This window comes from Monodon monoceros, unplaced genomic scaffold (assembly GCF_005190385.1).
Source record: "Monodon monoceros isolate NGI ecotype Baffin Bay Population unplaced genomic scaffold, NGI_Narwhal_1 Super_Scaffold_18, whole genome shotgun sequence".
Classification (NCBI taxonomy): Eukaryota; Metazoa; Chordata; class Mammalia; order Artiodactyla; family Monodontidae; genus Monodon; species Monodon monoceros.
The window spans coordinates 159,409,550-159,429,975 of NW_021703774.1; the positions used below are offsets into that span (position 1 = coordinate 159,409,550).

The 20,426-nt window shown below is 41.9% G+C and overlaps 1 protein-coding gene and 1 non-coding gene across 3 annotated transcripts; both read right to left on the reverse strand.

Annotated features, from left to right (window-relative positions):
* Positions 1 to 346: 346 nt before the first annotated feature.
* PPP1R8 (protein phosphatase 1 regulatory subunit 8) lies at positions 347 to 17,812 on the reverse strand. Of its 2 annotated transcripts, XM_029230730.1 has the most exons (7): positions 17,700 to 17,812; positions 15,747 to 15,807; positions 10,984 to 11,137; positions 9,450 to 9,670; positions 7,718 to 7,862; positions 3,343 to 3,407; positions 392 to 1,856 (listed from the first exon to the last, which is right to left on the reverse strand). In XM_029230730.1, the coding sequence occupies exons 1-7, from the start codon at positions 17,753 to 17,755 to the stop codon at positions 1,503 to 1,505; spliced, it is 1,056 nt and encodes a 351-aa protein (XP_029086563.1). In that variant the 5' UTR covers positions 17,756 to 17,812; the 3' UTR covers positions 392 to 1,502. The 2 variants fall into 2 exon arrangements, with proteins under 2 accessions (XP_029086564.1, XP_029086563.1); XM_029230731.1 differs by lacking the exons at positions 15,747 to 15,807; positions 17,700 to 17,812 and having other exon boundaries at positions 347 to 1,856; positions 9,450 to 10,215; positions 10,984 to 11,108.
* LOC114900161 lies at positions 14,021 to 14,186 on the reverse strand. Its single transcript, XR_003794778.1, has one exon.
* Positions 17,813 to 20,426: the final 2,614 nt, after the last annotated feature.

Genomic DNA, 20,426 nt, shown 5'->3' on the forward strand with positions numbered 1-20,426 from the left:
TCTGGCTGAAATCCCTTCTAAATGTACTCATCTTTAGCTTCCTTTCACTCCTGCGCCTCCTGAGCTATAGCGCAAATGCAGGCAGCTGTAACCGGAGGGCAATGGTTACACCCAGGACAAGGGCCCCAAAGCCCAGTCTTCCTCGTCAGACCAGCGGCTCTGCCTCCTGATGAAGGGCAGCAAGCACTTCTTAACCCACTTTGCTCGCTGAGGCTTCAGTCTGGGGACTGGAATCTCTAATTAGAATTTCCACGTTCATCAGGGGGCATCTTTATTTGTAGTAATAAAATGGGGACAGAGCATCACCTCCCAAGCCTGACAGCTGTATTGACAAAAATTCCCTAATGGCAGTAGAAATAGGTGATGGCAACTGAATCACAGACTGCACCCGAATGACAAAAGTTACGTTTAATTTACAATGTAATAAAGGTTACAGGTAAAAAGCTACACATAAAGCGTGAAAAGGCCTATTACACAAATGTACAAATCTCTGTACAAAGCTCACATCAATGTGTCCTACCTTCATCTCCTATGTTTGTTAACCAGGTCTAGTCTTGGAGCTCTGGACAACGAGAGCTCTCAGTCAAGGGGGGGGAAAGAGCCTCCAAATCAACATCTGAAAATGTCCTCTTCGAGCTATCCGTTACTTCAAAGTAAAATCTTTTCCTTTTTAATTGAAATTGCTCTAACTGGTCATATCCTTTATATTGCCTTCATAACACACTTGAAAAGGAAAGTAATGCCTTAGAGAGTAGAGGACAGTACTCTGGAATCAAATGAGAAACTTCAGCAAGTAGAGTACTCAGGTTTGACAAGAAAAACAGGTAAAGTTCAAACAATACTGTAAGTTTAAAACTATCAACCTGTGTCTATGGCACTGGTCACAGATGAAGAAAAATCAAAATGTTCTCATTCTAACAGAAAGGACAAAAGAGAAAAGCCTAACTACTGGACCTCAAAACCACCGACCCAGGAAAACTTCTGAGTTGTTTTAAACCTTAGCTTAACTGAAGCATTCTAAACCCTCTTGTTAACCTGGAATCCGTGGCAACCCTTCTGCTACCTGGGACTTGCAGGATAGTAAGTATAAATCAGGCTGCTAAACCCACAAAGCTGGCAATGCTACTGTCACCTCCACAGCTCTACATTCAACCTGAGGGCCTGGAGTCTCTCCCTGGGGTAAATGATTTTTTAAAAAGTGATGCTAGAAAGAGGGAGAAAAGAAAAAAGGAGATAATGGAAAGAGTGGAAAAGAGCCAGGGCAGTCTATTTAAAAGGATGTATGAAACATTTCTCTTCAATGAAAGTGTTCTGAAGACAGGTCTTTCTGGGATACTTCAACCCCACCCCCAGTTTTAATATTACATGGTTAGGACCCCAGGAGACATTCTGAAAGACGATACTGCACACATGGAAAGTTTTTCTCCCTAATTCATTTAGCTCCCCCATCACCCTTCCACCCTGTTCCCACCCAATCCCACCCTCCTCCATTACCAAAAATATCAAATCAGTAAGGAAGGTGTGGGCTTCTTGCCCGGCCAAGCCTCTTTTGCATATTTTTTCTTCTTGGGTTCGTTGACAGCTTCAGGGTTATAGACGGCAGGGTTTGGTGCAGGGTTCATGGTCACTGCTGACGGCACAACAGGAGTCAAGTCCACGTCAGGAGCGAGGTTCGGGTATGGCATGGGCAAGCCACCGATGAGTGCTGTCCCGTGGATGCCGTGCGGCTGGGAGCCGGCTTCACTGTGCGTGGGGGGCAGGCCCCCATAGAGTCCTCCACTGAATGCAAAGTTCTGCATGCGTCTGTTCCCTGATTCCTCCAGGCCCAGGGAGCCAGGGCCCTCCACCCGCTTCTTCTGTGGTTTATAGAGAAGACAAGAAGTGAGACACAAGAGTGCTGTTAGCCTGTTCTATTGCAGTCCTCAAAAAGCTGGGGAAGGCCCCTAAACCTCTAACTTGTTTTGTTTCTTAAACAACCCATCTCACTGTCCTGAAATCTCAGGGTTTGAAGAGACCTTACAGTGGTCATCTAACATCACGGCTCCCAAACACTGTCCCATACAAAGTGGTCAATATCCTACGTCAAACTGAGAAAAATGAGGCTAGTGTGTGAACTTTTCATAAAGTAAGACATCCAGTTTAAGTGACCACTCTTTACCCTAAGGTCATACTCCTCCCTCTTGTTTTCAATGTTAAAATGCCCTTTCAGGAATCAGAGGTGATAATAGATGGAGTAAGTATTTCAATTTTTCTTTTTTGGGGGGAAATAAAAAGTTAGTATCTTCCTGTTGGGCACCTAATTTTTAAACATTAATCTGAGAGCAGAACAAATCTGTAGTGACTGAAAGCAGCTTACTGGTTGCCTGGGAGTGGGAGGAAACTGACAGCAAAGGGACACAGGGGAACTTTCTGGGGTGATGGAAATCTGTATTTTGATTATGGTGGTGGTTACCCAGGTGTATATATCTATCAAAATTCAAATTATACTTTAAAGACAACAGAAAATTCCAAAGGGTGAAGAAAAAAGAGAAAAGTGCCCAAGGGGAAATGTGACACAAATACTATGGAGTTGTATGGAAAAATTTCATCTTATACTTTTTCACACTGGACTAAAGTTCAATGAAAGATCCTCCCTCACCCCTCTACTCCTTTTGCATGAACTTGACACATTTTATCAATCTATTCTAATATATTCTAAAGATTTTTAAAAAAATAAAACTCCCTATAGCATCTCTGACCAGCATCTTCCAATCACATTTTGAATACCTCTACTAATAGGGATCTACTTCCAGGGGCCGTTTGCTCCCTTTTGGAGCCCTAGCTGGCAGGTGGTTCTCCACATGTTGAGCAATCAGAACACCTCTGTAACTTCCACCTCTTGGTTCTTCAGCAGAGCTGCTCTTTAAACCTAATCCAATGTGGGCTGGCTTTCCTATCTGTGCCATCCCCATTCACAAAATAAAGATGTGGTAAAGGCCAGAGATGCCATCCAGAAATGCAACAATGTCTCTTCTTTGCCTAATAGCTTACTTTGAGTCAAGAAGGGAAGGTTAAAGAAAGGTGGGTCTCTCTGCACCCTGCTGGGTGGTAAATTTACAGACCCACATCACACCATAATTTACATGCAGGATCAAGCTAGCTGGTCACCTGCAGCCTCTCTATGGCACTCCAGGATCCCTGCACACAGATGGGGTAAATGGATTTCCACAGTATGAAAAATGGGAAAGGAGCAAAGAATGTTTTAAAATTAAGCACACACTTAACACTTACCTACATATAAAAGAGTGGGTTTTTAAACCAGACTATATGACATTTCAAATACTGTCACAACATGCTTCCTACCTTGACTGGGACCACTGCAGTCTGCACCATGTTCCGGAAGCGACCAACTGAGGGATCCACATCCTCTGCAAAAAGACACGAGGGCAGGGTTAGTTCCGTAATCAACTGGGAGGATTAAGGTTATAGGGCTCAATGCAAATAAAGCAATCACAAGAATTCATATTAAAACAGTAAAATACAGCTAACACTTCAAGTGTTTACTGGGTACTGTGTTAAATCCTCACAACAACCCTACGAGGTTAGTACCACTACAATAAACATTTAATAGATGAGAAAACAAACTCAGGCTTGGGGAAGGAAAGTGACCGGCCCAGTCACCTTGCTGGAGAGGAGCCAGGATATAAATCTAAGCAGCCAGAAACAGGCCTGTGCTCTGGACTATGTGCTACACTGGCTTCCCCAGGTTCTTTCCCATTCCACATACCTCCCTCTTTTGAGGGAAGACATCAATAATCTCATGTTAGTGATAAAAAGAGGTCACACACCACATACCTTGCTAACACCCGCTCATTAGCAAATAACAGAATTAGGATTCAGACCCAAGGCTCCTAGCTTAACCTCGCCTTTCAAGCTGAACAACTGTACACAGGCATACCTTGTTTTATTGAGTTTCATTTTACTGTGCTTTGCAGATATTGTTTTTTTTTTTAAAAAAACAACAAATTGAAGGTTGGTGGCAACTGTGCATTGTCAGATGATGGTTAGCATTTTTTAGCAATAAAGTATTTTGTAATTAAGGCATTGTAAAGAAACGAGTACATTGCTTTTGTAGACATAATGCTACTGCACACTTAACAGTTTACAATATAATGTCAACATAACTTTTATATGCACTGACAAACCAAACAAATATGTGTGACTAGCTTTGATATTCACTTTACTGAAGTGGTCTGGAACCAAACCCACAATTCCTCCAAGGTATGCCTGTACAATTAAGACTCACTAAAGGATCTGAAGCCCCTGTCCAGGCAGGGTGGGACAGCGGCTCCCTTTTCACAGCTTATACACACACTATTGCACCCTACGAAGCTTCTAGCTTCATTCATTCACTGTGCCAGAAGAATGCACTAAGACCAAGTAAGGGACATGCTTGTAGTCAGTCAGTCTCTCATTTATTGGACATCAGGCATGGAAATAAAGAACAAGACACCGTCCTGCCTGTAAGGAGTTCACAGTTGTAAAGCCAGACAGGCTAGAATACAATGGAGGTGCTTGAAGAGTGATGCAAAAATAGTTTTCTTGGAGCACAGAGGGGAGATTGGGCTGGATCACCTAGAATGAACAGTTTTCTCACTGAAGACTGAGTGTGGGGAAACAGGCAAGCATAGACTTATTATCATTACTAGAAAAAACTACTCCAGGGCCCTTTTATCTTAATATAGTGGTAGGAAAGGAGTTGTTTCCCTAATAGATGTTGTACGCCTTATTTTAATGTGTTGAGGGCACTTACTATTTAAAGAAACACTCTTGTGAGTCCCTTTGGAATACAAAGATTCCTTATTTAATTTGAATATAGTCCCTGGTTTATTTGTTTTAAGTCTGGCTTTTCACATATTAGGATGCCTCTAAGGAATATACCCTGGAATTATTTTCACAAACAATCGATGTTCAATGAATGAATAGCTTCTATATGGAAGAAGAAAGAGGAAAAGCTATCCAGGCTCATCAGGAAGGAGAGGTCTCTAAAAAAGGCGCCCTTATATTCTCTCTCATTACCATAACAGCCCTGCTCCAATCATCCCTTCAGGAAAGCTAAATCAAGTGCAAGAGCAACTGGAGCCCAAGAGGCATGGCTAACGGGGTATGTGGCCCACAAACACAAGAGGCCTACGGAAGTGGGGGCTAAGCCATCTGGGGGACCCTGTCCTGTGCTGGCTGAATGGTGCTCAGGCCTCTCACCCTCTCCTCATTCTCTAGCCATTCGACTCCTAGAGAGGGGGTCTGCCCATTGCAGGCAGTCTCTGCTCCCGGAGGATCTACCGAGAAGTCTCTTGCTAAGTCTACCTCTGGTATAGGAAAGTCTGCATAGGTCAAGGCAGAAGGGGTGGCAGATGAGGAGGAGGACAATGGCTAACACTTATCAAGGGCTACTGAGTGCCAAGCACAGATATGAGGTATTTTCACATATATTAATCATTTAATCTCCCCACCAATCCTGAGACCAGTAGTCCTGTCACTGGCCAGGGTCAAAGAGCTACTAAGCAGACAGGTGGATTTCATACCTAGGCCCTCTGATCAGAGCCCACGCTCTTAAACACTATGCCATACTCCGTCTGAACGTACTGCCTTAATAAAGCTGCAGGACAATAATTTTCTTTTTTTTTCCTTTTTCTTTTTTTTGGGCATGCCGTGCAGCATGTGAGATCTTCGTTCCCCAACCAGAGAGTTTTAATCACTGAATCGCCAGGAAGTCCCACAATAATTTTCAAGGAGAAAAACAGAACATATCAGACCCCGAGTCCTGAAAGAGACTTAACAAATTATCTAGTTCAGTGATTCCCAAACTGTTGGCTGTTCATCAGTACAAACAGGAGCTTATTAAAACTACAAATGTCGAGGTCCAACCCCTAGAAACTCTTATCTGGCACTCAGAAATAAACTTCCCAGATTAGTCATCCAGCTCCTGCCCAAACATTTCCCTTGGGCATTCAGTACCTTGAGAAGTAATTCATTCCACTTCACACATCATCAAAAAGTGAACAAAAGTCACTAGAATGAATGCCCCAATCTCTTTCACAGGAATTCTTTTAATTCTTCTTCTAAATATAAGAAGGATTTGTTGTTGCTTTTCATGCTGAGCCAAATACTTGCTACTCACAGGCTCTGGTTTCGCCTACTCCATCCTCCCGAAGGTCAGCCTTGCAAACATCCACCTCAGGGTGCCTCCCTCCAATCTACTCTCCCTCATGTACAGTTCCCAGCATTTAGGGACCACTTTCCATAGCTGGGAGTCTCCTCTTTCCCTCAAGACTACGTAACACATTTAGTACTTAAGGCCATGCTTGCATTTAGTAACACATTTGGGTGAGTTCTGCTCAGAACACAGGCCACCAGGTTACTGTCCCCCATTATTCTATTAATGCAATTTTAAACTGTACTTGATTAGTTTCCATATCCCCCTGATGACTCAGACTGCATTTTTAACTAACTAAAATCCTTATACCTTTTTTTTAACATGAGCTGTCACTGGAGCAGATTTTCTCCATTTAAATAACTGACATTCTGAAACTAAATGCAGGACTTGAAAGTTATTCTCACTGCATTTCAATTTGGGATATAAAAGCAACTTGTTAGTCTGGGATCCTTGTTTCCATCCATGAAGGTTTATTTTCAAACAAGATTTTTGGAATCCCAATTCCATCTTCACTGTATAAACTGCACCTCCCAGCTCCATGCCATCCACCTCCCAGAGTACTTGAGATATAACATGAGCCCAATAAATGAATGTTGAATGATGGAACAAATGGGTAAACTCAATGGCCTTCCCAGAAACTGATGCTCTCATCCTGCTGACATTTCCATACAAACTATCTATAAATTAGGACCTTACAGAGGCAAGTCTTCAATGCGATTAATAGTAGCAGAAAGTTCTCCAATCTTAGAGTTACCAATCATACATGGAACCCCATGACAATAGTGTCTGCTCTGACCTATACTTAAACTCCACTATACCTGGATCAGCAAAGGAGAATTACAGCCTTCCTTCATCTATCTACTTCTTTCACACTGCAACTGGATAATGCTTGAGTTTCAAGGCACTCCATCAATGTACAGGCATACCTTGTTTTACTGCACTTCACATATACTGAGTTTTTTATAAATTGAAGGTTTGTGGAAACCCTGCATCAAGCAAGTCTATCAGTGCCATTTTCCCAACAGCATTCACTCACTTCGTGTCTCTGTGTTACATTTCTGTAATTCTCACAATATTTAAAACTTTTCCATTATTACTATAGTTGTAACAGTGCTCTGTGATCAGCAATCTTTGTTGTTACTATTGCAAAAAGATTACAACTCACTGAAGGCTCAGACTAGCATGGTTAGCATCTTTTAGCAATATTTTTAAATTAAGGTACGTACACTGTCTTTTTTAGACATAATGTTATTGCACACTTAACAGACTGAAGTTGTGTAAACGTAACTTTTACATGTACTGGGAAACTAAAAAATTCATGTGACTTGCCTTATTGCAATGCTTGAACTGAACCCACAATATGTCCAAGGTATGCCTGTTCTGTACAAAAATATCTCCCCTCAACATAGCACCTGTTATCCTAAACCTTGTACAGAAACATTACAACTGACCTACAGGTTGTGTACACTACTCTCTGACATCACAGCTTTTTCATCAGAAAAAACTAGGAAGATACCTCACCTGGGTTGATGATCTCATCATCCTCACTAAAGGTCACCCGTGAGTTCTTCCTCTTCCTCTTCGGTCTCTGAATGTCCAGATTCCCCTCCTCAATGGTGAGAGTGGAAATCCGCTTGTTGTGGGCAGTGTTGAACTCTGTCAGGTTCTGGGACAGGGTTCACACAGGAAAGACAGGAATAAGTACACAAGGAATCTGAAGGAGAATATTACCAAATAAAGGGCAGGAAGGTATTAGGAGCTAACCTTGACCTCTTCACACAGATGAGATTCTTTTCTGCATTCAGAAAAGATTCATTACCGTCCCTAGACAGCTAATACCAGCAAGCCTCAATTTGACAGAATGTGGAACATCTTCATTGACTAGTGCGGCAGTGATATTCAAAAGAGAGTGAAGGACCTTGAGATGAAGACAGGTCATCTGTGCAAAAACCCTTGAGTTGAGGTTTTGGGTTTTTCTGAATAAAGTTTATCATGTCTTCATGCTGAGAATTAAAGGAATACAACTGGGAAGAAATCCAAGAATTGTTTTTAAGTAACAGAGACGAGAAAGGACAACTGACAGCTTCTTTCCCAGTAGCTCTCTCCTTTAAAACTTGTAAGGACGTTACCAGTGCACTGAATATCTGGCATTAATGTTTTGTCACTCCCCATCCCTTCATCTGGCCCCATTTCTACTCATAACTATCTATCCATCTCAGTGATTAACTTGACCTCATCACTGCTGCCTGCCTCTTCCCAATCACCTGGACTTATTCCAATCTGTACTGCAGTTTGAGACATCCCAAATGTCTTGAGAACAAGGACCCAGAGATGACCTAACATACTGAACTAAAAGACAGGAAGGCATGGAAGCAGCCTGGAAGAGAATGTGCAAGACTGACTGCCAACCAGGTCCCTGGCTATGAGGCTACTTCTTTAGAACAAAATAACTTCTAAGTTGTAAGACTGCTACTGTGCTTTTCTTCCTAAGGGCTGGGAAACTGTCCCGGTATACAAGAATAGTAAATGCATGTGGGTGGTGAAGGACAGGCTGGCGTTTGATCTCCCTGGATAGACCAGTCACACCAATGCAGTGACAGACATGTGAAGACAAAAGCTACATCACAAACTACTGGGGTCAGCTCTAGAAAAGAAAACCTTAGCACATTAAAATTAAATCTTGTAAAATTCATGGCCTTCAGGGCAGCCAGGCCCAGAGCAAAAGTAATCTAGTTCTACTCAGAAGATTCTTGGGCTGACTGGACAATATCAAAAACAGCTACATAAATGAATGAAAGCTTCAATCTCTGTAAGCTAGTGTTGTTCAAACAAACTTTCTGGATGATAGAAATGTCTTCTATCAGTGCTATTCAATATGGTTAGTCACTAGCCACATGTGATTACTGAGTACTTGGAATGTGATTAGTGGCTACTGCATTGGACAGTGCAGCTCTAGAGAAATGTAACTCCCAGCCTTGGCTTCTAACATCCACTGAAACTGCACTAGACAACCATAAGGGTCTACTGGCAGGAGACCCAGTCTCCTAGTTAGCCCTGGTTATACATAACCAAACCCACACAATGCAGCTCTCCAAGGGCCACACCACACTGCCAAAGTGGCAAAGGCTTATCACTGGGCTCAAGAAAACCTCCAGTTGCTAAGTCACTGGCATTTCAAACTACACAGAACAGCTACACACTGCAAAAGCCAGCGTCCCAAAAGACGTAACAATGACATAGACAATGGAATTACATCAAGCTCTGTTTCCTCCTCTGGAAGCCCCAGTAAGCCCTTGAGTTCATCATCCTCTCCACCCATCTTCTCATCTCCTTTCACAGCCGATGGCAATGTCTGAGGCTTCTCACGCAGAGTGTATGCCCTTGTGGATGCACCAAATGAGACCGTGGAATCGATGGGAATTTGCTGAGGCTTGTGAGGCTCCAACCGAATGTGACCCAAGAAAGTGCCGTGTGCTGGGAATAACCAAATCAGAAATGTAAGAGAGGAAAACAAACAAACAAACAAACAAACAAACAAACCTGAGTTGTAGAAGGGAGAGTAGCTCCTGCCAGCACATCAGTTTTGCTTTTTAAAATGGAAATGGCTCTGGGTCCACTTTGCATCCCTTGTCATGGGTCACAATGAAAAGGAAACTCCTTCACTGAATCTTGAATCTCTTCAGTGGATTTCTTACACATCTTCAGACCTGCTGTTACCCCACATAACAAATACCACTGCTTGTTCTCTGCTGCCAGACAGGCTTGGCTCCATTCTGGGTCCAGCAGGAATGGTTCCAACCCAGCAATAGGCATGCCCGCTAAGGCAGGAGACAGGAATTGCTATGGTCTGACCTCTCCAGCCCCAAGTCTAAGGAACATAGAAATTGCTGGCCTGGTGGCAGTTATGCTTGGGGTTTCCCCAGGATAAGAAATGAGGTTGGCTGAAACAGGTGCAATATCAATGGCAAGGCAAGCCACAATCCTACTGGAGAGTCTGGATATCTTTCCATGTCTGCATTCTGCATATTATGAAATGGAGAGAAAAGATGAGATAAATTTGCAAGTAAGTACTTATGAGACAAGGCTCTCCAAAACCATTATATAAGCATACTGGGGTGATGTGTGCGTGTGTATGGGGAGCGGGGAAAGGAGTAAAACACGATCAACCCAGGAAGCAGATCCTTTACATTTCAAGCTGTAATTATACATAGGCAAAAATGAACAAATTTCAAGGCCCCATGCAGTCAAGTCTCAACTGCATTTCTGGGATTATCTTTGACAAACTTGAAAATCTTATTAGTTGGAGTGTGCTCATAGAATTAAAATTGATATTATTAATATCACAGCAAAATATAGCTGGGATAAAGAGCCCATTATAAAAAATTAACTTTTGGTCAAAACAAGTTTTTTTTTTTTTTTTAATGTCCTACTGTACTACAACTCTACTACATTAATGGAGCTAATCACAGCTTCTGCTTAAATTGGACCACAATCTATCATGGGCCTATAAACACATTCCTTAGTTCCTGGATGCTTTTTTTGTTCTCTGTATATACCTATTGCTCTCTCCAGGAAAGTGCTCCCCAAAACCCTCTTCTCTCTCCAGTCATCAATTATTCCAGTAAAATAGGAAATATCACAGGAATGGAGAACAACTAATTTAAAAACCAAACATAAACTTCCTTGATGAGCAACAAAACACAATTTCAAAACTGAAGAACCCAAAGAGCATTTTCACACTGCCCAAAAGACAATGTGTGAAATAGGATGGGATATGAGTTACTTACTACTGTTGAGATCTATTAGGAAAACTCTCTTCAGATGCTTATGGTAGACCAAGGCAGCGTGGACCCGAGAGCAAGACTGGTGGTCAATGGTAAAGTCACACAAATCAGGGTTTCTCCCAAATAAGTAATACTTCTTCTCATCAATGATCAGTTTCTAAATAAATTAAATTAAATATTACTTAAAGCTTGTTTCAACAGGGTTTAGCAAAAATTCTTCCAATAAACTAAGTAGAGCATCTTAAGATAAAATTCCTTGTCAAAGGAAATATTTATATTTACTATTATTCTTCAAGATAAAGAGCTCAGAATAATTTACTAACATTGGGGGATGGATGGCAATTAATCTCCCCAAATGTAGTGGTCAAATGTTTAGTGTTGATATGAAAAGAACTTTCCTAATCGTATTAGATGTAAATGGCATGCAAGAGTGGTTGTTTTCTGACCATTGGAAATTTAAGATTTCACTGAATCTTAATTTTAGGTCAAGCAGGAAACACAAAGCATGCCTATAAAGTAATAAGACCGCTTTTCAGAAAAATATATATTCAAATGAAGATTGTCAATTGGTTCAAAAAGGAAGGGGATATAAACACCTATCTATATTCTAATCATGCTGCCAGAGACCCAGAGTATTTCTGGAACCCTCTTTAGAAACTAGAATTACATTAGACATCATTGTATGAGCCTCTAAATCTAACTTTATTGTCCCATTTCATTTTGCCCACAAAAAAGCATTACTCAAAGTTAACTCTAAATGAGTATTTGCTGTGTCCAAATATGGAACAACCTCACAGGGCAAAGATTTTCCAGGTTTGGGGGAAGGGGATGTAGGGATTAAACATTTATTGAAGAACTATTATTGCTAGGCATTTTTAAGTATTATGTCATCTAATCCTCAAAACAACTCTGTGAACCAAGTATCACCTTTACTGTTAAACATAAGAAAATAGATTCAGAGAGATGAAGCCACGTATCCAAGGCAGTCCAGCTGGTTAAGTAGCAGATCTGGGGTTTAAACTCAGGTGTGAAATGACCTGCAATGCTAACATTCTAAACAACAGTGCCATGGGTCTGAAACAATTCTGAGAAGAGCTCCAAAATGTTTCTAGCCACTGCTGTGGTACTGGAAAAAACAAAACTGTATAAGGCCCCAATATAATAGCAGAAAAGAGGATTTCGCAGACCAGCAATCTATTATTTTAAAAATTGTAGGGGCTGACATAGTACTGTTAACTTGTCTTTTGCCATATGAGAACTATTTTTTTAATTGTCACCAATCAGTATTATAATCATTTTACGAAAGATAGGTCATTTTAACAAATAAGTAAGAAGAGGGATAAAGGACCACTCTTTGTGCTGAATTTATGAAAAACTCACTACACTGTCTTTATTTTTCTTTTAGCCCATGATCAGTAAAGCCTTTGCCACAGACTGGTTGTAGACTGGGCCATCATAGATGAAGGACTCTGGATAAATTTTCGCTAACACTGCTTTCAGTTCTTAAAGTCTACAATATGAGTACTTGGAGAATAACCCTCATTCATATACATTATGTTGTTCCTTTAAGTTTTGGGGGGTTTTTTTGGCTGTGCCACGCGGCTTGCAGGGATTTTAGTTCCCCCACCAAGGACTGAACCAGTGCCCTCGGCAGTGAAAGTGCCGAGTCCTAACCACTGGACCACCGGGAATTCCCTGTTTTTCCTTTAAACACAAGGTCTCACTAAGCTCTAGTTCACATTTCACACTATGCTCCTTCTAAAATCCCTGAGAGAAGACAGCACAAAGTTGAGTAGGGAAGTATAGTCAAACTAGGATGTACCAGGCTAGGAATCAAGAGGCTTATATTTCATTCCTGGCTATGTCATTGAATCCACAGTGGGCTACAATTCTCCCCTATGCTTCAGTGTTCTTACAAAACCAGAAATACACCTCACGTACTAATAACAGTTAACAACTGCTGAGTACTTATGTGCCTATGTGCTATGAGTTTTATGCTCTGAGTTTTATGCTATGTCATTTCATCCTCACAACCACTCTGTGAGGTAGGCAGGCACTATTATTCCTATTTTTATAGATAGGAAAAGTGAGGCACAAAGAAATTAATTAATATATGCAAGTTCACACAGCTAGATATTTATAAACTGGATTAGAAATTTCAGGTTTGTCTGACTTCAGAGTCTAAGCTTTTTAAACCACTACATTATATATTTTCTTCACTCTTCCTGCATCAAAAAATCCACCACATGGCAAAAAACATTTTAAGGAGTGAACAAGTACTATGGGTCACACTCTTAATTGTTTTTTAAACAATCACTTACCCAGTTCCTTCCCAGCTTAGCCTTTAAGGCTCAAAATAGGTATGGGGGTCACCTCTGGGAAACCCTGTCCAGCAGTGCCCACCTGCTGCTGGCAGAGCTTGTCCCAGGCCCCTAGTGCTAGGGAGCACCAAGATTCAACAACAGCCTGACAGCTCAGTCACAAAAGCATCCCCATGTCTGCTCAGACCCAAGTATTAAGACTTGGGTTAAAAATAAGACAATGCTTCAGAATTGAGAGAGCCCTGAAATTTCAGCATCTTATTCTCTCTAGATAATATCTATGCAGGTTGAATCTCACTGCATTTCTCATTCATATTTATGTGCACATAGATTATGTCCTCATAAGCTTAAATTTGCTAACCAAAGTGTTCACAGGCTAGACTTAAAGAAACAGTACATAAGATCACCAGCACTTGGGCTCTAATATAAAATTGACCACATTTCTATGACTCTAAGCTGCCAGTACCAGCGATTTAGGTGTTTAGAGGGGAAAAAAAAGAAAAGGCCTCCAAATTAAATATATACATTCACTATTAAAGGCATCTCAATTATAGAAATGTGAAAATGTAGGGGAAAAAAAAGTATGCCTCAGAAGCAAGAAAATGTGTGAATCCTTAGACAATATGCTTCTTCTGTCCAAGTGAATGAAATAATGCATTGGTCTTTCAACAGCCACTAAGCCACAATTTCTTAACTAGCTATGGCTAGTACCATTATTCAGTTGTGCCTCTGAGTTATAACTCAGAGTGTATCTTTACACACTGGGCTTAAAAGACTCATGGCTTTTGTTTTAATATTGCACTTCTTAAACCCAGCTATCACAACACATCACAAGCCTCTGACATAAGGCTAGGACACAGATAGCTCGGTTAGTATCAAGTGCTGCCTAAATCCTTAAAAAATAAGCACATCTCGTGTCTATTCCTCTCGGAAACAATACAGTGATGTCTAAGTATTGTAACATGACAGTTCTGTGGCAACTCAGCACACCTAAGAGCACTGAAAGAGAACATTATCACTTAATGGAAACCAGTAATTAGAAGGATGTTTGACAAGTCAGAGTGCTTTGAAAGTATAAATTATTTCGCAGAGGAATATGACATTATCATTAACGCTAGCCCTCCTTGTCTGTTTCTTCCTGTAGTAAACTAAAGATTTACTAAATTCTGGTTATATATAAAAAAAGACTCCTATATGTCTATTTAGCAACAATATTTTATATGTGTGGAACAGTCTACAGTGTAACAAAACAAAAAACATTTTAGCTAACTTATTCCCTTGAATAATCTTGGTACTCTTTAATCTTTAAGACAGAAGAACACATGACAAAGGGGCTCTAAGTGACTGGCTCAGGGCTTGATGAATTAATAAGAGAATTCATCACAACTCATGCCTTAATACTTTGCAAAATACGTGGGTATCTCTACAACATCCTGAAAGTGAAAACACTGTATTTATAGAACATCCTGCAGGAGACCTCAAAGATAGCTTTCCATTATGGAGTGCAATGTTTTTACTATATATACCATAGAAAAATAACTGCACTCAATAATAGGGCCTTGAACTTAAATTCTATCTAAGCAAGCAAACATAAAATTGGTTGAAGACACAGAGACTCACAACTCCACAGTCAGAGTGGGCTTAATCTCCATCTCCTGGTAAATAAGTGGTAACATAAGGATTTTTAAAAAGTACACAACCTAACAGCTAATCAAAATTCATGTTCTCTTGAAGTTCTATGTGGTTTTCATTCTAGAGACTTGTAGAAAAGCTGGAATTCTGCTCAACTTGTCCTTTATAGTACTTATTTCAATTATGATCATGCAAACTTTTGTTTGATTCTGTTGTTCCCATCAGATGATTTCTTTGAGGACAGGAACCACATTTGTTCTGTTCACTGCTACAGTCCTATGCCGAGCATAATGACTGGCACATAATAAGTACTCAGTAAATGTTTTGAATAAATGAATGAATTTTGTCACCATTTCCATTCTCTTTTTTGAGCAAGTATCTTAGTTTACTATCTTCTTTGAAGAGTTTTGGCTTGAATCTCATAAAAGCAACTTAAAAGTTAAATTCAATCTACATCATTCACTTTCTTCTTCAATTACTACAGATCTTGCACCTTCCATACAACTCCACATACTCAGAGAGAAGGAATTCACCAAGTTATAGGGCATCCAGTTTGACTGAGGCCTACAAGCCCATGATCTATTAAAACCCTTCATTTGGAAGGTGAGAGGAGTCACAAAAAACTGAGTGTCTGTGGAGATACATGGTTTTAATGTGTTATATCACCATGTGCTTTTAATAGAAAAAAAAAATCAGGATGAACGAAAGTAGCATTTCTGTAAAACAAAGCACAGGAGAGGAGGTGGAAAAGTGAGTCACTGGCAAAAATCTTTAGTGTGGTGGGAAAAAAAGGGAAGACATGTACTTCCATACCTCAATTAGCTTGTCTCCTTTGACTACATCCAGATGTAAACCAGGAGGGGGTTTACCTGCCCTGAAAAATAAGTGTGAAAAAACATTTTCAGGATGAGTTTGTAGATGCTATTTACAATCATTATCCCATTCAACACTGTAGCTCTCTTACTAGCCTATAATTAGTTCACGTTCAAGCAGAAATGCCATCTACTTCACTGTTATTATAGCTCCTTTCTACATTTGACACTTACTTCCCCAGTGATTCAACTGCTCCGAAACATATTTTAGTGGATCTGTATTTAGAGCAGCACCAAAGAAACCCATATTTTAGCACTGGATTATCCACCTTGGAGAGAAAGCAGCACAAAGACTGCAAGTACTATAGCTGGGGTTGTCTGGTCACTTGGAGTCTGAATCTAAGATTTGCCACTACCATTAATTAATACCATATAAAGGCAGAATAAATCAGTTGGTGTCTGGGGCTGATCAAGACTAGACTCATCACAGAATAAGCAGAGGGTACTGTCCTGAGCTCTGAGTCCAAATCAGAGAAGTGTAATTAGGGAGCTAAGACAATCCAAAACTATGCCCATGAAACCAGGTACCAATAAATACAAGACATATTTGTTAACCTTGAACAGGTCATTCTACAATGGCATGGGTAAGGGAACTTTTCTCTACACTCCTGTAACCACACCATCCAAGGGAGATACATGTATGTCAAAGCACCTAACACAGTGCCCGGTGCCTAACAGACGCTGAGGAAATGGTAGGTGATCTTATACAGTCTCTTCTAACTATAAGTTTACTGTCCTGGCCCAACTTCTGAAATCAATGCAGCAAGGAACCAAAATGGACGCAGAATTTGTAGACTGAAGCAACTGGGTGTTACAAAAGTGCAGAGGGACCCAGAAAATAGCCACACATTCACTTGCTTCCTGTGTTTGCTCCTTTGAAGTTTGAAGGATGAACAATCTTGCCAGAGTCCCTACATATGCACACACAAAAATGCATCTGTTTACATCTAACTTAAGATGCAACACAGTCATCTCACAATCCTGACCCAACTCCTCTATGGAGGTTGTCAGTATGACAAGTGCATTGGACAAAAGCCCATTTTGTCTGGAAAACAGGGAAAGCCAAGTTATGTCTAAAACATGCTTTCTGAACTCCTACTACGTGCCAGGCTCAGGCCTAGGAACTCGGAATATAAAGATGCGTTAGGCAGCCCTTGCCTTTGAGGATCTCTATATAACGGGGGCCAGAGAGTAACACAAACAATACACTGTGATGAGCAGAAATAGCCCCAACTCGGATGGGTCTCCTTGCAAGGCAATTCATATGTATTCATCGTGTACTCTACTCAAAGACTAAAATTATTCCATTATTCCCAAGAACTTGCGAAAGGAGGAAAGGGGTTCATCCTAACAAGCAAGGATGCCCTCTGCTGCCCGGCTTCGCGCTGGTCGCTGAGGCGAGCTTGGGGGTAGGTCAGAGCCGATCCTGCCCTCAGGGAGCTCCCAGTCTGCGAGAGACAGGCAAGTGCCGCACCCAGGCTGCATCAACAACCGCGGGATGCGGGGCTCTGAGCGGGGCGCCGGGGCCGGGAAGCTAGCTCGTGCGCGCTCGGGACAGAGAGCAGGGGGGCAGATACGATGCTCCACAAGAGCACCAGACAGGAGTTGGGGTAAGTTCGGGGTCAAGGCCCCGAAGCGCCCCGGCAACCAGCTGATTGCCCGAGGGGCTGCCTAAGCGAGCGCCTCAGAGCCCCCAACTCCGGGTTTCCCCAGTTCCTGGGCCCGGGCTCCGGGTTCCCGGTTCCTCCACACGCCGCCCGGCCCGACAGACTGTTCTCCCTCAGTCAGTCCCAGGATCTTTGGGCCGCTCGGCTCGCTGCGAGAAATGAGCCGCCCGGCCAGCCCTGGCCAGCGTAGGCTAGGCCACTCCAGCGCTGGTCACCCCGCCACTCACCAGGTCGGGCAGTCAAACAGCGGGAGGCTGGAGCCGGAGTTCGCGGCTGCCGCCATCTTGCTTCTCCCCCTCCCATTTGGCGGGCCTGAAGCACGCCGGGAAACTGGAAGACCCAGAGGAGAGAGGCGGCTTCCCATCAGCCTGTGCGTATGCGCGCGCGCGCCCACCCACGCACGCATGGACGCGCAGACGCACAGGGCGCTTCTAGTAGCGGGGGGAACTGGGGTAGGGTTTTGGGGTCTTTTTCAGTGCTTGATAGTTCGCTCTTTACAGAGGTCAGGGTCTTCCTTGGCCGGGAGTTGTTTGAGGAAAATGGGCTCGTAAGGAGGGGTTCTGTTTCCCTCTACGTTCTTTTTGCAAACACGCTCCCAGGCTCTAAAATGTTGCGACTCCACCCTTGCTCTGGGCCTGCCCCCTCAGCGTTTCGACCCCAGTCTGGAGAGAAGCTAGAGGGTAGAGCTCAGAGATTGGAAAAACTCCAACTTTTCTGTTTCTCTTCTTCCGGTCCTTCTGCGTAGAGCTGCATGCACCGTACTCCCTTCCCCATTGTAACCCAAATCCGGCACTTGAGAGCTTCTGTTAGATTATCTGGGAAGCTACCTTTGGGGGTCATCTAAACTCTGGACAAACAGGAGCCAGGGACGGATCCAACCAGATGGCAGGCGTCCAGATCTTCAGTGTGCATGAATGAAATGGTTAATCAAGTTGAGGCCCCTTTGGATTTTAAAACTTTGGTCATAGTGACTAGATAGTGTAAGGAAGAATTAGGATTCAGGCCTGCTTTAGGCCAACAGCTGGGTGAAAGAGACCAGCAGCAGGTCCTTTGGTTGTAATGGCTTATGTCTATTGAGTGCTTACTTATCTGGGCAAGTATATAGTTTCTATGAATCATCTCATTTAATTCTCACAACTCTCTTGAAATAGGTATTATGATTCCTGAGGGGTGGGTCAGAGAGATTGAGCTACCCAGCCTCACCCTAGAACAAGTGGTGAGTGGGATTCAAATCTAAATCAGTGTGATGCCAAAGCCCATGCTCTTTAATCATCGCTATCTGTCACATTTTGATGTTGGTGTGATCATATTAGCATGCAACTAAAGCCCAACACTTTTTCACTTTTGTAGAAAACATGGGAGGATTATCTGACCTTTTTTTTTTCTTTCTTTCTTTTAAGGAAACCGAATGCAAAATTATTGTTCACCCATAAAGAGGCACTGACTGCACAGCAAGTTATCTCCTTCTATGGTGGAGTTATTTCTTTTCTTGATTGCTTGCTACTGGTCCTCTAGATTTTAAATCCAACATCAGCCTGTTCAAAAGAGTTTGCCCTTGGTGACATCTCTAGGCATCAAGATTTAGCTGCAGCATAATATTAACTTAGAATTTAAAATTATCAACTCTTAGGCAGGAGGATCACATTTTCCCCTGGTCTTCAAATGCACAGTAAACTCATCCAGCAAGGATGTTAACTGATCAGATCACTTTTCTTTTTTTTGGCTGTGCCTCGGGGCTTGCAAGATCTTTGTTCCCGGACCAGTGATTGAACCCAGCCCTCGGCAGTGAAAGCGCCGAGTCCTAACCACTGGACTGCCAGGGAATTCCCTCAGATCACTTATCACACAAACTGGTTAATATCCTACTTTCCAGCTTTGTGATTCCAAAAATAGACTAGGCTGATAGCTCTAAACTTGGTTTCAGGAAAACAGGCTATAGCTTCCTCCGTTGAGCACAAGGACTTGATTCTTAAGAAAGAATTAAATAGTTTCAAGTGTTTTGAGTGTAACAGAAAGGAGCAAGGTGCTTGTGTCTACAGAGATTGTGTGGGCCTTTAAGGTCCCATGCCCTTTTCAGGCATGAAGAGGTATTGAAGCCATGTCTAACTATCAGGGACCTAATACCATCTTATGTCAGCTTTGCCTTTCAATTTCTCAGCTTCTGTGGGTGGTCTATTATTTAATCCCTTCTAATGCTGAATGTACACCCAAGAAACCTAAGCTATATTCTTACCCTTATAATTTTTTATTCCTTGGCCATGTTCCCTGTTTCCAGCATAGCTGATATTCACACTGACCTCTGATGTAATGGCACCTTACACTTTCCTGGGCCTTATAAAGCAAAATGCTCTTTGGGCACCAATGATGTCAACAGAGATCAGCAAACTGGAGGACAGCAGTCTAGGACATGAACCTTTTGAAATGTAAAGACTGATGGGCTAGCTGCCTTTGGATTTTGGTATCTCAACAAAGACATTAATTTCTTAGACTTTGAGACTTCCTTAGAATAGAATCTAAAGACATAAGGAGCATACTGATATCAAAAAACTTCTTAGAACATCTTTTATATATGAGTGATCAAATGGAGACACTGAAAAAATTGTGTGTTTGTGTAGAGATGGTACAGCAGGAGACTTCATTTAGCAGGGTGATGAATGAAAAGTTTACAAGGTGCCAACAAAAGAAAAGATATTCATGAAAACTGAATAGAAATTCCCATTACTCCGCATTGTTAAAGCTTCATGAAAGACGTGGTGAGCAGGATAGTTTGTATCAGTGATGAATGGAGACAGTGTATAGTGTCTAAAGGTGTGGTTTTGAAGTCTGTGTGCTTGAGATCAAATCCTGGCTCCACTGCTCCTGAACTGTGTGCCCTTGGCCAGGTCGCTTACTTACTATGCCTCGGTTTCCTAATCCATAAAAAGAGGACGAGAAAAATATATCTCCTCAATAGT

What these genes read in the sequence shown, in the direction of transcription:
- PPP1R8 (XM_029230730.1), bottom strand. Translation starts at nt 17,755, where the DNA reads ATGGCGGCAGCCGCGAACTCCGGCTCCAGCCTCCCGCTGTTTGACTGC. An exon ending in TGATGAGATCATCAACCCAG is followed by an intron (nt 3,408 to 7,717) that starts GTGAGGTATCTT and finishes GTCTTTTTGCAG; the next exon opens with AGGATGTGGATCCCTCAGTT. An exon ending in CTGCAGTGGTCCCAGTCAAG is followed by an intron (nt 1,857 to 3,342) that starts GTAGGAAGCATG and finishes TATAAACCACAG; the next exon opens with AAGAAGCGGGTGGAGGGCCC.